The following is a 16,812-nucleotide window of genomic DNA, read 5'->3' on the forward strand; positions in this document are numbered from 1 at the left end:
AATAATATATTTCCTTAAAAACCGACAGCATTGTGTATGTATATCGTTTTCTGTCCATTTATTTGTCTAGACTTTTTCATATACTTTAACAGAAAGTTAAGCTAAGCAGCCTAATCTCTAAATACATTTATAATACTGACCTGGGATAGTGATGTGCTAAGAATATTAGGTGGCATACGTTTTGCCACTATTAATACATAACCGACCCGACAAACTTCGTACCGCCTCAATATCTTTTTTCTCACCTTTTAAATCTTCCCTGGATTTCCACAAATAATTCAAGACCAAAATTAGCCAAGTTTTATATCGAGTTTTGAAGTCGATTTTTTGGACGATTTTTATCGACTCCAAAACCCGATATAAAACTACAAAAGCCTACCCTAAGACCGTTTCCTTGACTACCATAAGTAGTATTCAGCTAGGTACATTTGACCTTGATATAAAGCGAGCATAAAAACAAAATATACAAAAACAATAAAATCGAACATTGTATATAAACATTGCACAGCCGCAATCGGTAACTCGGTATCTCGTGTCGTGAATACGACATAGTTTACGACATCGTTGAATCGATATCGGAACGAGTGGCACATCACTAGCGATCGCGTGTCGTACGGCACATCACCACTGTCCTGAGAACCAGGTAAGTAGGGTGACTATGCTCTCTGTTAATATTAGGACAGAGACGGTCATTTAAAAATCCTATAATCCTATTTTACTGGTAAATTCTTATAACCAAGAAAGTTATTAGACAAAGATTGTCCTGTCCTAATATTCATTTTTACAAAATAAATGGAGGTTAAATGTTGCTTTATAAGGATAAAGTTTAAATGGAGGTTAAGGAATAAACCGTATCAACCTTTTTTTAATAGATTTTTGGGGGATAAAAGACTAGGGAATGTGGGATTTTTACCTCACTAAAACCACCCCGGTGGCCACCATCTACACCTGCAAGGGGCATCGAGTCCTGTATCAACCTACATACCACCGCACCGAGGAAACGGTAATATTCTACTTTTAGACAGCAGTTAAATCGGTCTACCTAACAAGAGGTCTACCCATGCTACATCTTCCAAGTTATGGTCTGTGAAACACATTAATCCTGTAAGTTTATACTCCGAAGGAGTAGGCGATGCGCAAGCGAGTATTGATGAGGATTTTCCAAAAGCCTATTTTTGGCAGTCCGTAAAAACCCGGCGAAACTAGTATGAATAACTCTTCCTTTACTTTTCCTCAATCAAATATATATAGCATTCATGAAAATCCCAAAATAACACAAATCATTCTCACCTATTGGAACTATAGCCATGTTTCAGTAGCACAGCAAACTTTCAGTAAGCTAAACGCGACCACAGCGCGATGTAGCCTAACTTATATCAAATGACGATCGAATCTCATAAGCCGCTATCCATTGACGCGTTTCAACTCACATGATTGTGTAGTAGTGGTTTTAGAGGAGCAATGTACTAGGAATTATAGCAAATAATAAATTAAATCTTCGTGAATTTTTTGTTAAATGTTTTGAAGTAGATATCTAAGTTCCTACATTAATTCTAGATTTTAATATATAATGTGATTATTTTAAGTCAAAGTGAAGTATTATTAAACAAGCAGTGTCAAGGTTTAAAAGTTTGACAATGAAACTTTTCATGTTGTTTGGTTTTGAATTTGTGAAATAGTAAACATGCACGCGTGGTCGGGGGAAGATGGTGACGTTATGGGCCCCACAGTCACAAGTAAGTTTATTTACGTAACTATATTTATATTAAGACTGTTTTTAAAAACAAGCCTTTATGCAACTATAATAATTATATTTAGATTCAAATGTTTTTAAAAACAAACTTTTATACAGCCTAGCATTACAAAATTTCAGCTCAATCGGTTAAAGATTTAAAATTTAATTGCAATATTTTACTTCACACACATACATACATTTTTAAATTATGCTTAAATTAAATCTGGAAAGCAAATAATAATATCTTATGATGTTATCATCAAGGCTTGTGCCCCACTGATCTCGCCATCCTTGTGTATAAAAGAAGTCCTTTTTCGCTACTTTTACTGCGCAGCTTTTATAGCTAGGTTCACCAGATTGTCAAAGCCTCGAAAATCGCAGTTTAACAGGGTTATCAAAAAGCCCTTTTTATTAGGAGGGGCAAATTATCCAATAACTTCTCCCACCTTGGGCGAGGCAAGTGGAAGTGTCAGACCCACCTGTCAGACTCTTACTGACTAAAAACCACCCCGTCCCATTCCTACTGGGCCTGCTTTTCTAGCCGGATTCCCGGTAACCCACTAAGTCCGCAGCTCCGAAGCTCAAAAACGCTGCCGCTCGATCAAATTAAATATGACCATATAATATTTAAATGACACTTAGGGACCCACGGGAAGAGCAGACGTGGTGAATTGTATTCTACTCAACCGCCACCACACGATGAAATAATCACTTACGACTTTACTTGCACAATTAGCCAGCAAGGTCATACTTGAAATATTTAAAATGCTACCCAAGTAAAATATGTTAATGCCTCATACAATTCTGGCGCATTCTTGGCTCACAAACCTTTTTACTTTACGTATCGTAAATCACATGCATACCGGGCTAGCAAGATGGTATCAGGGCAGCTAGGTACTTACTTAAGTACTTGACCATGTTGGCATAATTTGAATAATATTTTCCAACTGAACATCGTAACTATTCAAGGACAAACAAACAAACATATGCCTACCATTGATATATGTGTGACATGGCTTGTATTTTATTTTTAAATCAAATAATAATTTATTATTAATTTGTGATACATACGTGTATTACGTAGGTGTAATATGACCCTACCTACGTAATATCCCAATAGAATATCCCACGTCACGTAATAAAAATAAACTATTTGAATATCATTGTTTTCAATGAGATACATAATTACCATTAAATAGTCATCAACGTTATTTTCTTTTTCTGTCGCTTTGACTGAATATTAGTTTTACATTGTTCTCACATAGTTGAAGCAATCGAAACAATGTAACCATGAATTGTATTGTGAATCTGATTGAAAAAGAGTAACCTATGGAGTTTCTTGCTCGTTCTTCTCCATGGGAATCTACACTTTTTAACGAACAAATAACTTCACTGAGGACTGACCGACAGACAGACGTTATTAATATTATTATATTTGCTTTGACGTTCAAAGTGCCTTCCTGGTCTATTTGAAATAAATAATTTTGACTTTGACTTTGACTTATATATATCTGAAAAGCATCAGAGCGATCACAAGAATACTCTCGTTTTGGAGATTGACCCTTCTGTGCTCCATAAATTGACCATTGAAGGATTCAATGTGATGTGTATGCAAGTCTGTTTAAAAATATACCATGACGTATCATACAGATGAACTGCAGCTCAATTAAGATCATGGACCGCTGTATCCTAGTCAGTAACATATGATACTGTGTTAACAACACACGCATTGTTAAATGGAACACTTTATTTATTACACTTTCATTTTTGTGCAAATGTTACTAGTGACGATATACCTTACTCAAGAACCAAAATAAATGGTGGTGTGGTCTTCACCGGACTTGTGTGGGTACAGACTAAATCATCATCATCATCAATCGGAACATGTACAATGTGCATTGCTGATCAAAGACTTCCCTCGTAAGAGACACTACACTTTGGAACGAGCGCCTAGCTTCACTGAGAGACAGACTGACGGACAATTCAATTTGACGTTTCAAAAGTGCCTTATTTAGGATTAATTGAAATAAATGCTTTGACTTTGACTTTGAAAAGGGATTGCCTGTAACCCCAACGCTTGGCAGGTGGCTTAAACAGGATAATTTCAAAGATAGCGACAGCGCTACAGATTGGCAGCATTATATTCGTAACTTGCCCTATCATGGGTGCTGTTAATCCACTTCAAAAACCGATCCTAAGCTTGAGAGCTTTCAAGCTAGTATATAGCAAACCAAGCTAGCGAACAAAATCTCACAAATAACTCCAAACCACGATCCATCGAAAACATAACATGGCAACATAATGATGCATATGATGGCGTCAATCAATTAGTTATTATATTATAGTTAATCGAAGTGTGGTGATTTTATTCAGTAAATATGAAGCAGTTACACAAATCATTGCTTTAAAAATGAACCTACAAACATACCAACTAACAAATTACAAAATAGAACAACAAAATAATGTACCTACTACCTAATTAATACAGTAAATATTTACAGAACATCTAACATCGATACATAATACATTTCTTCCGCAGGGGCAGGCAGTGCTAAGCCCAACACTCCTCCGCTGAAGAACGGCAATGACTTAAGGGAGTCTGGCTACCTGATCGCCGTCGGCTCCAGAACATCCAGGTAAGAACGATATTTTCCTCGTCATCATTATTTTATATCCTCATATCGTTAGTTTTTGAAGGTTTTCGATTAAGAAATCAGATGACATCTCATTCCATAGTTTTGATGTGTTGAGTAAAATACTGACCGAAATAAAACATTGATAGCTAGCTGACCCATCTCATCTTTTAAACGTTCCCTAGACTTCAACAAATAATTCAAATCAATCCAGCCCTTCTCGGGTTTTAGCGAGACTAACAAACATCAATTCATTTCGACAACGACACGACCTGGCTTTACCGACGGACAGACTGACGCACTATTCTATATTTTGACTTCTCAAGGAAAGTTTGTGGTCTATTTGATATAAATAGTATGACTATGACTTTGACGTTAAATCCAGCCTACAGCGATATGAAACATATTCACGCTATATAAAGATAAGTTACTAACATAATGAATATCTTTTCAGGTTCAGAAGAAAATACAGAAAGAGAATGCCAGTCATAGTCATTATTGTCATATTTATTCTAATACTTATAGCTTTCATTGTGATATCTATTTTATGTGAGTATACAAAATATTTACTTGTTCACTGTTAGGCCCCGGCCACACTACGGCGGAACCGTGGCGGTTTTTAACAGCATTATATTTTATGGTATTAAAAACAGGTGCAAGGTTGCACGGTACGCGATTAAAAACCGCTGTGGTTTTGCGTTAATGCTACCGGGACCTTTAATAAAATATAGATAACTAGCTGACCCGGCAAACTTCGTACAGCCTAAAACATCATTTTCTTTAAACCTGCCCTGGACTTCTACAAATAATTCGAGACAAAAATTTGGCAGATCGGTCTACGGTCAGAGTATTAGCGAAACTATGTAATGAACAGCAATTGATTTTTATATATAGAGATTAATCATTTTGGGCTTTTATTCAGGATTTTTATTCCCGAACGAAGTCATGTGCAAAAGCTAGTCCACGAATAAATGCTCTCAATACGTAAAACGGATGCATCCATTTGATAGATGAAACTAGACACGACAATTAATTCCCTAGATATAGTCTAGACCGTGAACTGTACCTATAATCTACCTAGACACAGAATATTAAGGAGATTGGGTTCCTAAGATAGCACTCAAGGATAACTTGCGTATTCAGGGGAGATGGTCGCTAAACGTCGAACCATTGCCAAAATAAAAAATATATACATAGTTAAATACTCCAACCTGCCTGCCTCAAATCGAATGTGTAATGGAAGCTCATAGTCTAGTATTTTCTTTTTTTATTTAAGGGGTGGGGGCAATCATTCTATGACTTCTCCCGCATTGGGCGAGGCGAGAGGGAGTGTCAGACTCTTACTGACTAAAAACCACTCTGTTCCTACTCCTGGTTTTCGAGCCGGAGCCCCGGTAAACCCGTTAGGTAGACCGCAGCTCCGGGGTAGTCCGCAGCTCCGGATAGTCTAGCAGTGGACTGTCAGAGGACTTTGATATATTATTTTAATACACTACATAATACACACAACACTACATATCTATTTATTCAAGGTTAATCAATTAATGTTGTTCCAGTGATTAGACCCATTCTTTTAATCTGAGAAAATCATTTGCAAATATTTTAAAGTATTTCTTACCTAGGTACCTACATAATATTTTTATGTCTTAATATTATAAAGTAGAAACAAGCAAACTCGTCCAATGTTAGTCTTACACAAGAACGGAATGGTGCATTTTATAAATCATTCAAAGTACCTTTGTATGCAAATTGTGTGCACAAAAACTAAGCATGCCGCCGATAATGCACAGAAATGACTCAGTAAGAACTAGAATTTGTACACAAAATTCTATTGCATAACGTGAATTAAAGAATTTAAATAACAAATGTATGTCTAATGGGCAGCTTTTTGCGTTACTATAATACTTTGAGACCTACGGAAATCGAAACAATGTTTGGAACATTACATTTGCCTACCACTCCACTTGTAAAATCAAATCGCTTCATTTAACTCAAAAGGGAGATATTCACTTTCCCTACATAACTGGAGGATGTATGGATGAATTAAAAACCCTAACAAAAGAGAAAACAGAATATACCTGCATCAGCTTTAACGCCCTTACCGCGAATCACTCGAGAGGCACAGGGTGGTTTTATATCAATAAGAGACTGACACTTTCCCACATGTCTCCCTCTCGTTTCACAGAAAGCGAGAGATATTATAGGATGATATTCCCCCTCAAAAAGAACTTAACTGATAAATAACTGATGTCCCTAGATGCACTAGCAGTACACAGGAAACCAGTGAAGTTATGCGAGAGCACTGAATGTCTGCGTTCAGCTGTAAACCTCGCCCTGTCCATGGACACCAGTGCTGATCCATGTCAAGATTTTTATCAGGTAATAACTAGTCTATGTATGTAGTTTAAAGTTAACTTTGGCTGGTATAGTAAGCAAACTGCGTAAGAACTAAAATATGTGTAACGCAACGCAACATCATGCCTTTTATCCCCGAAGGGGTAGGCAGAGGTGCACATTACGGCACGTAATTCCGCTATACAATATAAACCCACTTTTCATCATTTGTGTTATAAGTCCCATGTAATAGGGAGTGATGAGGTTTAGTATAAATTGCCCTACATCAGCCTTGAGTCTAGATACAATGATAAATTATTTATGTAGATAGTAAACGCGATGAACAGTTCTGTGAATAAACTTGCTAATAAAATCTCTTATCCACTAGTACGCTTGCGGCAATTGGGCCTCCGACCACCCCAGACCTGATGCGTACCAGTCGTACGACTGGTTCCAAGACAAGCAGATCAAGGTATACTTCCTGGTGAGGGACTTCCTCAACAGGAACACGAGCCACCAGCCCAAAGCAGTACAGCAGGCCAAGGATATGTACAATGGATGTATGGACACGGGTAAGATGGGAAAATAGCACTTACGCTCGAATACTGAAACACTACTCAATTTTAAGTTGTACTTAAATATCGTTCTATCTCTGTCTTTTATAAAGAACTTTTAGCGACAGAACTGTTGACATTTGAGTGTTTGCACACAAAAACAGGTTACCATTGTACCCAGTTATATTAATAAATCTTGTATTAAGATTGCTCTCCAAGCTGATTTCAATTAGGACATCGAAAATCCAAAGATAATAAAACTAACTACACAAGAGGCATTGCAGTAAATACGTGGATGCACAAACAAAAGGTGCGCTCGCTCTTCCTTCTCTTTCATGGGCCGACGGGCCAATACTTAGAATACCTAATAGTATTGCCTGAAAAATGAATCTTATGTCAACTATAAAGACAACATCACCTAACGTATATATAGTAACTATTGCTTTGAAATCTTTAAATTGCATATTTAATCAGTCCTTTGGTATAATAGTTACCTATACAGTAATATTTACTGTTATGTATATACTCATAAGAACCTGATTCCCCTACAAATTCTTGACATACTTGACGAAACAAAGAAAGACAAAAAGTAAGTTCAAGTGTCCTTCGGCCTAGTTTTAAGTGATTACTACAAAGTACTAACAAATATTGACCTGTTCTATGACAAACACGACATTGTTTCAAGTCTATAGCTTGGGAGTCATCAATTTTAAATGGTAATACTTCTTGTCAATCAATCAATATTTCATTGTGACACAAACAATTCCATGTAAGAGTTTGGTACTTGAATAATTACACGCAATGCAGGTAACTAAAACAGTATGTTCAATTAATTAACTAGTCAAACTGCTATATTGATCGATTCGTTAGCACTACTGCCTATATAGCAAAGGGTTCCCGGATCAGACAAAACCTTTTTCTTGGCAGTTGCGCTTGTGAGGTTTCCAACGGACCTATTTCAACGAGGATGTCACTTAAATCTCAAGTGTAATAAAACACCTTTTTTTTCAAATCACCAATTTGTTTCCTTTACGATTTGAATTGTTCAACTTCACAATATTTAATTCCAGTTTACTTAAAATCATTAGACTACTCTTTCTCGTTCCTACAACGCCTGACTTTACACTAACAATAAAATTACAATACATATAAAATTCATGTCTTTACATCTAATTAAATATTTTTGAATAAATTAAGTAACCATGACAATTTACTTTGCAGAGACATTGGACGAACGTGGATTGAAACCAGTGATAGCGATACTGGAAACGCTTGGCTTACCTCCTTACCCAACATATATCAACGCGACAGACGACGTCGACTACTCTGCCTACACCTTCGATTGGCTGGACACCGTCATTAAAGTCAAGACTGAGATCGGCATGGACGTGCTCATCGGGTTCGACATCTTCACCGACCTCAAGAACTCCACAGTCTTCAAACTCATGATGGGATCGCCAGAAGCCACTAATCCTTTTCCAAGGTTATTTCAATTATTTGTTCTACTTTGTGTCTTGGTTTAAGAGCTATATCAAGACAAATCACAAGATTAACATTGAAATCGAATTCAAGTTAGGTTTACAACAAAACAATGTCGTGTGGCCCGCAGGTTTAAGTGCGGGTTCGAAACCTACCAACGGAAAATACCAATGTGACTTTTTCCGAGTTATGTCTTCTAATATTATTTAAACACCACTGTTAAACGGTGAAGGAAAACATCGGGAGGAAACCTGGGCTTATAATTTCTAATTATAAATTTGAAATCGCCAACCCGCACTGAGCAAACGTGCGAGAAGATGCTTAGGTCAACAGTGGCCACTAATAAGCTCTTGATGACGTTAAAATTGCAACCCATGGTACCTCAAAACCCTCAGTGACACGTATCTGCAAGTTAGGACTTAAATCTTAACTTGAATTTGACTTACTCCACAATTAGTAATCATTAATTTACTCATGACCTTTTATTATGCTTATTGCAGCACTTACAGAGAAAGAAAACGTCACGGCAGAAGAACACTAAAAGATCTTATTAACTTCATAGAAAAACCTTCTACACGAGACCTTATACACAAGATTGAACGCCGCAGTGATAAATCAGAAGACTTAGACGAGAAAATAGCTCAAATACATAAGTTATTCTACGCAGAGCTGATGAAACTGTTCGTTGTGGAAGGAGGTGGAACTAAAAACTCTAAATTGACAGAAGTAGAACTAGACGAGAATATAATTGAGGCTGCCAATGTATATTTCGAGACATACAGTGATATTTATGAGGTAAGTGGACTGAATTAGAACAATGTTATTTGAATGGAGACGTATTCATTAGGTCTAGGTGTTGAATTTATTTACTAGCTTTTGCCAGTAGTTTCGCCCGCGTTCCCGTGGGATAATAAGTAGCCTATGTGTTATTCCAGACCATAATCTATCCCCATTCTAAATTTCATCCCGATCCCTTCAGTAGTTTTTACGTGAAAGAGTAACAAATATCCATGCTCCCAAACTTTCGCATTTATTTATTTAATCTCAGTCTGCACGTGACTATCTGCCGCACTCAGAGACATCTAATATAATGATTACTTAAACTATTCCTTTATATCGACAACAATGGCTAAGGATTGGGTTATGTAACTAGCCCTGGGCTTTTTTCGGTTTTTCAAAAAATCTTAGTAGTAGCACGGAGTCTTTTTTTGAGGGGTGAAAATCATCCAACGACTTCTCCCACCCTGGGCGAGGCGTTTCTACTCCTGCTTGGTCGAGCTGGAGCCCCGTTAAATCCGCTAGGTAGTCCGCAGCTCCGGAGTAGCACGCACTTTGGAATAGTGTCCAGTATATGACAATAGGCTCACCTTCCATTATATGGGACTTGTAACACAAATGGTGAAAATTGGATGTACAGTGACATTACGTGACGTAATTTGCAGGTGTAACTCCGCATACCCCTTTGGCAATAAAAGGCATAACGATGCATAATACCTAGATATAACACATTTCTAATTTATAGATAATGGATTGGCGATTATAAAGCTTATCTATAAGGCCTAATGGTAGTAAATTGAATAGGTATTGGTTGACCTACTACTACTCTATAATTACGGTACAATAAACAGCATTTTCTAACGATCAATAGCGTGTGACATGTGAAACGTGCTGTAGGACCATTGATGATAAGGAAATATATACTAATACTAGTACAGGTTTCATAAATGTCTAATTTACCTACTAATGGAACATTAACAAAATTAAACTTTAATACTTAAAAGCTTTGATATAATATTTTAATCTATGATACTTATTTTTTTTAATTGTAATAATATTTTTCAAGAAGTTGATGCCCGCAACTTCGCTCAAGTGGATTCCGAACTTTTTGGCTAATAAAAGTAATCCTTAAGGAGTAATCCTTAGTAGATACTAAGGAGTAACTTAGGCTGCAGCTGAGATCAGCTACCTGCCAATAAATGTCCCATCAAAATCAGTCGAGCCATTTCACTGATTAGCCATAACAAACAGACAGACAGACAAAAAATATAAAAAAATACATTGATTTAAATGCATGTACCATGTGTATGAAATACTTTCGAAATACATAAAAAACTATTTTTTTTCCAGTTAGAATCAAGTAACTCTACAGAAATGGATGACGACGATGATCTAAACATACCAGAATATACAGTGGATGAAATACAGGCACACACAGACGCAGTCGTTGAAAACAATAATGGCACTGCCACACCTATATGGAAGAAGTACTTGGAAGGAATATTCAACGTCAGCAATACTGTGCTGGACTTCGAAAAGGACAAGATTCTCGTGTCTGATGAGGATTTGAAGTACATGTCGCTGATGGCTGCGTACGTGGCCAGGACTCCACCTGTCGTGTTAGAACTTTATATCTGGATAAAGGTGAGAAGAGCTTGAATTTGAACCTTTAAACTAGTTTATAAAGGTTTTCTGTGATCCTGAATATGATGAAGAGCTTCTTTTTAAATAATTTCTCTAAGTATCGGTCTTATTCTAATCATTCGTTTTGTATCAGATAGTTTCATTTTTCATGTGTAAATCAAGCCGTGGCTAAATGGGTGTGCGTGTATAAAAAAAGCAAAAAAATCCTATCTGCGTAAGATGCTTTCCATTTTCTTTCACCATGAAGTATATTTTTGCTTTTACTTCTTCACCAGGTGGTAGAAGTAATGTCGGTTCACACCACCACGGAGCTGCGCACGTTGTTCCAAAGAGCGTACGACCAGACGCACGGTCACAAGTCGGTAACTCCTCGCAGCGTACAATGTGCCAATGCTGTCAACGACATGCTAGGCATGGCTGTGTCCTACGGTATTGCAGATCCACACTTCTTCAATGTCACAAAACCGAAGGTACACGATTATGATACATATTATAAATAAAAATCAGTAAATCTGACAAACGGTACAAAAGCAACGTCACCCCTTTTATCCCACAAGGGGTAAACGTAAAAGAGGTGCTCATTACGACACGTAATGCCGCTATACAATGTACACACACTTTTCACCATTTATGTTAGAAGTCCCATGTAATAGGGGGTGAGCCTATTGCCATATACTGGACACAATTCCAGACTCCGTGCTACTACTGAGCGAAAAACCGAAAAGCCCAGTAATACTTTGCTCGACCCGGGAATCAAACCCAAGACCCCTTGTCCGGCAGTCGCACTTGCGGCCACTCGACCAACGAGGCAGCACAGCCGGTACAATTTTATGGATACCTTGACTTATTTTATGATTTTAAACTACCATACAAACTCAAACTCAAACTCAAAATATTTATTTGCACGTTAAGGTAGGTATTACAGGTCTTAGTTTAAATGTTAAGTACAACTTAACTGCCTTTTTCAGGCGTTGCAAATTTGAGGGCTAACTTATCCTAGATTACATTTACTTAACCTAGGACTTAATACAAACTTAAAAGTAGTGTTAATTTCTTATGTGTATATATTGTAGTATGTATATCTGATATGTAGTGAGTATATATATATATATATTATATAGTAGTATGTAAATCTTATAATATGTTATGTGGGTTAGTGAAAAATAGGTGGGTAGTATTTATTTATAATTATAAGTGTAAGCGGTTATGTATGGGTGTATTATGTTATTATGTTGGCATTTAATTTTGTTGTTCTGTTTTTCTTCGAAGAATTCTTTTATTGAGTAGAAGCATTTTTGTATCAGGATTTTTTTTAATTTTCTGGTAAATATTGTTTCTTTGGTTTCATTTTGTAGATCTTTAGGTAATTTATTAAATATCTTGACTGCCATGTAGTAGGGACTTTGGTTGAGCATTTTAATTCTAGATGGTGGTAGGTACAGTCTGTTTTTATGTCGGGTATTTACATTACACTCCTTTTTGTACAGATAATAACAATGATTGATGAACTAAAAGATTCATTAGCTCACCTCGTCGGCCAAGCAAGATGGATGGACGACAATACAAAGATAGCAACGTATCAGAAGATCATTGAAATGAAGTCTCTCGTTGGATTCCCAGACTGGCTTCTGGAAGAAGGAAGGCTAGAAGAATATTATGAAGGAATAGACATTGACGCTGAGAAACATCTAGAGAACATAATCAATATAAATCAAGTCAAAACGAGGAAAGTTCTCAATATGTTTAGGGAACCAAACAATATCACTTGGGCCACTGATCCTACGGAAGTTAATGCGTATCATACGTTTCGAGAGAATACTATAAGTGAGTCAATACATTTTTGATTTGATTTGCAATAGAATTTATAAGCTGATGAACGCATTTTTGACACATTATCATCAACAGCCTATAAGTGGCCACTGCTACCTAAAAAGCTTCTTTTGCACAAAGAAGGTATGAGCGTTTATTACCACGCTTGTTCAATGCGGGTTGGCGATTCTTTTTTTACACACTTTCTTGTATGTTTAAGCATATAAAGTACTAAGAGTTTCGGATGTTTCGGTCTTTTTGCCACTTTTCATTGTTAATGTCGTTCATATGCATATTTTAAAGAACCTATTTCCTAATATTCCAACGTTACTTACAGCTGTCCCTATGGTGATGTTGCAGCATCCTTTCTTTGACTTAGGACTTGAGTAAGTACTTTAAAGCTAAGTATTGTTTTAATATCTTGAGTCAGTTTTATAGGTTCTCTCTAAGCTTCAAGTATTACCTCTCCGGTTATAGCACTTTAAACTTTAAACCTTTATCTAGTAGGTGGTGTTTCATTTATTTATGTTTTCTTTGTTCAGCTCACTAAACTACGGCTCCCTGGGAACGGTTCTTGGGCATGAAATAACGCATGGCTTCGATAGCGTTGGTAATATTTGCATTTGTATATTTTTATTTTAGTTTACACACTCTAAAATTATAAAACACTTGGATGTGCCACAAATAAGAAATGTTAATTTGTAAGCAACAAGAAATCTTAGACATTGTTACTAGCTACTTCAAACGCATGAAAAACTTTTACACACCTAATTATGAATCTTTAAATTATTTGACATATTTAATCATTAACCCGTGGTATATCGGAACGTAGATCTACGCGAGACACAGTGTGTTTTCTATTGTCATATCAAACAATAGTTGTGGTAATATTGCAGGCCGTCATTTCGACAAGAACGGCAACATGTTGCCGTGGTGGTCCAACAGCACCATCGACTCGTTCGTCAACATGACGCGCTGCTTCATCGACCAGTACTCCGAGTACTATCTACCAGAGCTAGACAAACATGTGAGTATATTATATTTATATATTCTTATTATATATTTTAAATATAACAACTATGAACAATAATATTGGTATCATATAGTAACACGAGAGAGTTCTTCAAGGGTTAATTCTTGGACCTTAAAATATTGTTTTTGTTTTGTTTCCATATTTTAAGATCCTTAATGTTTCCACGAAAAGTATATTATAACGTCACGTGTATCACTGCCTCGATATTCGATTGGTCGCAAGCATTGCTGGGCTTTTTTAATTTTTTATTTTTTCATATTTCCTCAGTCTGGATTGTGCCCAGTATATGGCAATAGGCTCACTCTCTATTACATGGGACTTATAACACAAATAGTAAAAAGTGTCCATAAGTGCCGTAATGTGCAGGTGCACCTATGCCTAGTTGTCTCCCCTTCGGGAATAAAGGCGTGAAGTCGCGTGTATTAAGCATTAGACATTATGCCAAACATTTTATAGATGTAATAGATATTGCAGAGGAGATTCAATAATGTAGCAGTATATTATCACCACTATCACCAGCTGTCGATGTTAATGCAAAACATTACTGTTGTAGGAATTATTAACTATGCAGCATTTGACGATTTATAAATATCTTCCCTCACAGGTAGACGGTAAAAACACGTTGGCCGAAAATATTGCTGACAACGGAGGATTGAGGGAAGCATTAGCAGCTCTAAAGCATCATCTCAGGAAACGAGGTCCAGAGCCGAAGCTGCCAGGCTTCGAACGTATGACTCCTGAACAACTGTTCTTCTTGTCTTACGGGAATGTAAGTCTTTTGATTTTCCCTTGATCTTCAAATCCTTGGGCAAATCTTTTTTGGTATAATTTTATTGTAACTTTCGTGAGACATACTAAATTAATTATTATGTTATCGGCTTACTCACGTGACGTTTTGACGAGGAACTCGACTAGTTTCAAGCCATGCTAGAGGCTCATATTATTTTTTGGTATGAAAAATATTTGAATGGAAAAGCTTGAAGACACTGTATCTAGATCTAATATTTTTACAAGCCCGATTTATTTAGGTGATACAGATTTATTCAATTCATAAAAAAAATCTCTTCAGACGCAGTTTTTATCGTTGTTCATCATCACCCCATGCAAGAAGATGCCTTATACTAAGACTTTAAGACTCACTTTCTATATAAATTGGAAGTTACAACGGGATATTTACCATGCAATTTCAGTTTATCTGTTATCATGGCGCTTGCAACAGTGCCGAAAATTTGGAAACTCATTAAAATTGAAAAACATGGTAAATATCCCGTTGTAAGTTCCAATTCTAGTGTTAGTGACCATGTCAGTTTTAAAACTTATATCACTTTCTAAATTCTAGCTATGGTGTGGAGTTTCCACGAAGGATGCCTTGAAGTCAGACCTGGAGGATGCGCACACTCCTCACCTGTTCAGAGCTCAGGGTGTTCTGCAGAACAACGAGGAGTTTGCCAGAGCCTTCCATTGCCGACCGGGGTCCAAAATGAACCCGGGAAAACGATGCATCATATTTTGAAGGTACTACATGTTTTCTATGATTACCATGCCACTTATGTGTGTGATTAATGTTCATATTTATAATTACATATACTAAGTTATTCACTCAAGAGGCTTCAGTATCCTTAGTATAAGTTTGCTTTACGTTTAAAGTAAACGAAACAGGAGCGTTCGGCGCTATATTTAGCCGGCTTGAATAAACCAACCAATCAGAGCGCCAAACTCGCTCTTGTTTCGTTTTCGTTCAACGTAAAGCAAATTCATACTAAGGGTACAGAATATAATTATGTTATTCTTCGTGACTAAAGCATCAGGTACATAGTCTTGTCTCGGTTTCGGTGGGCTAGGTTGGGTGGTGCTGTTAAATTCTAAATTCAAGAATCTAGAAAGTATATCTAGTTGTATTTGGTAGACATTATTGAACGTAGGACTTTACCCCTCTAATGTTATAGTTATCGGTCAGTAAATTATTTCTGTATATATCTTTGTTTTATATATGTCTTTTTTATTTTGCAGATTACAAGAGGGAACAACTAGTCAACTACTAAGTCAACAGAAACAAGAATGTACTCAAATGTGAATAGAACATAGACAAGAAAGTGTTTTGTAATCGTACCCTTACTGCCGTACTCTGAGTCGTTTACAGGTTACTCAACCCATTCCTTAGCAATTGTTTTCCATACAAAATCGATACTAAAGAATACTTTAAGTAATCATTAAATATCTCTGAGTACGGCTTTTAGTTAAGAATTAAGTCTAGGAACCAATATTTTTATGTCAATGTGTGTGCCATAGAATATTATGACAAATGAAATAGTACTTTTATACGCCTGATCTCTACCATGAGTATAAAGCATTAGTATTTAACGATAGTCGCTAGCGACGACGTAATTTTTTGCATGGCAAATTTTAGTTACACAGGTGACCGGTAGAGGCGTTGTAAAATTTGACATATAGAAACGGGGCGAGACGTTGTAAATTAAACGTCGTTGCTAGCGACTATCGACAAATACTATTGCTTTAAACTCATGGTAGAGGTACTGATCTCATCGTGTGGTAATTAATGTACCTAAATATTAATTTTACTAACAAACATTATAATATGAACGCACAACATTTTGACTTGTCTACGTTTCAGCACTTTTCGTTTTACGGTAACTTGCGTCTTCGTGTGTTCATATTTTTACATAATTCCTACGTACTCGTAATTTGTGATAAATGATCTCTATCCAAATAAAGATTTTGTGATGTTTTCTATTAAATGTATGTAAAACAATATCTGTATCTCTGTCATATATATCTTTGTCATAATTCTCTATA

At 36.5% G+C, this 16,812-nt stretch overlaps 1 protein-coding gene across 2 annotated transcripts; it reads left to right on the top strand.

The window, feature by feature from the left end:
- The first annotated feature begins 1,390 nt into the window (after positions 1-1,390).
- Positions 1,391-16,714, top strand: LOC118267958 (neprilysin-4). Of its 2 annotated transcripts, none has more exons than XM_035582216.2 (16): positions 1,391-1,736; positions 4,275-4,371; positions 4,823-4,917; positions 6,626-6,747; positions 7,091-7,274; positions 8,478-8,739; positions 9,236-9,530; positions 10,863-11,156; positions 11,432-11,626; positions 12,644-12,980; positions 13,303-13,351; positions 13,508-13,575; positions 13,862-13,992; positions 14,603-14,767; positions 15,338-15,513; positions 16,009-16,714. In XM_035582216.2, exons 1-15 carry the CDS (start codon positions 1,685-1,687, stop codon positions 15,509-15,511), a joined length of 2,520 nt encoding a protein of 839 aa, XP_035438109.2. In that variant the 5' UTR covers positions 1,391-1,684; the 3' UTR covers positions 15,512-15,513; positions 16,009-16,714. The 2 variants fall into 2 exon arrangements, with proteins under 2 accessions (XP_035438109.2, XP_050550536.1); XM_050694579.1 differs by lacking the exon at positions 1,391-1,736 and adding an exon at positions 3,449-3,580.
- The last annotated feature ends 98 nt before the right edge of the window (positions 16,715-16,812 follow it).

The sequence above is a fragment of the Spodoptera frugiperda genome, chromosome 6 (assembly GCF_023101765.2).
Source record: "Spodoptera frugiperda isolate SF20-4 chromosome 6, AGI-APGP_CSIRO_Sfru_2.0, whole genome shotgun sequence".
NCBI classification, from domain to species: Eukaryota; Metazoa; Arthropoda; class Insecta; order Lepidoptera; family Noctuidae; genus Spodoptera; species Spodoptera frugiperda.

Coding starts and splice junctions, on each gene's coding strand:
- LOC118267958 (XM_035582216.2), top strand. CDS start 1,685: ATGCACGCGTGGTCGGGGGAAGATGGTGACGTTATGGGCCCCACAGTC. Junction 4,372..4,822: donor GTCGGCTCCAGAACATCCAG/GTAAGAACGATA, acceptor ATATCTTTTCAG/GTTCAGAAGAAAATACAGAA. Junction 6,748..7,090: donor CATGTCAAGATTTTTATCAG/GTAATAACTAGT, acceptor CTTATCCACTAG/TACGCTTGCGGCAATTGGGC.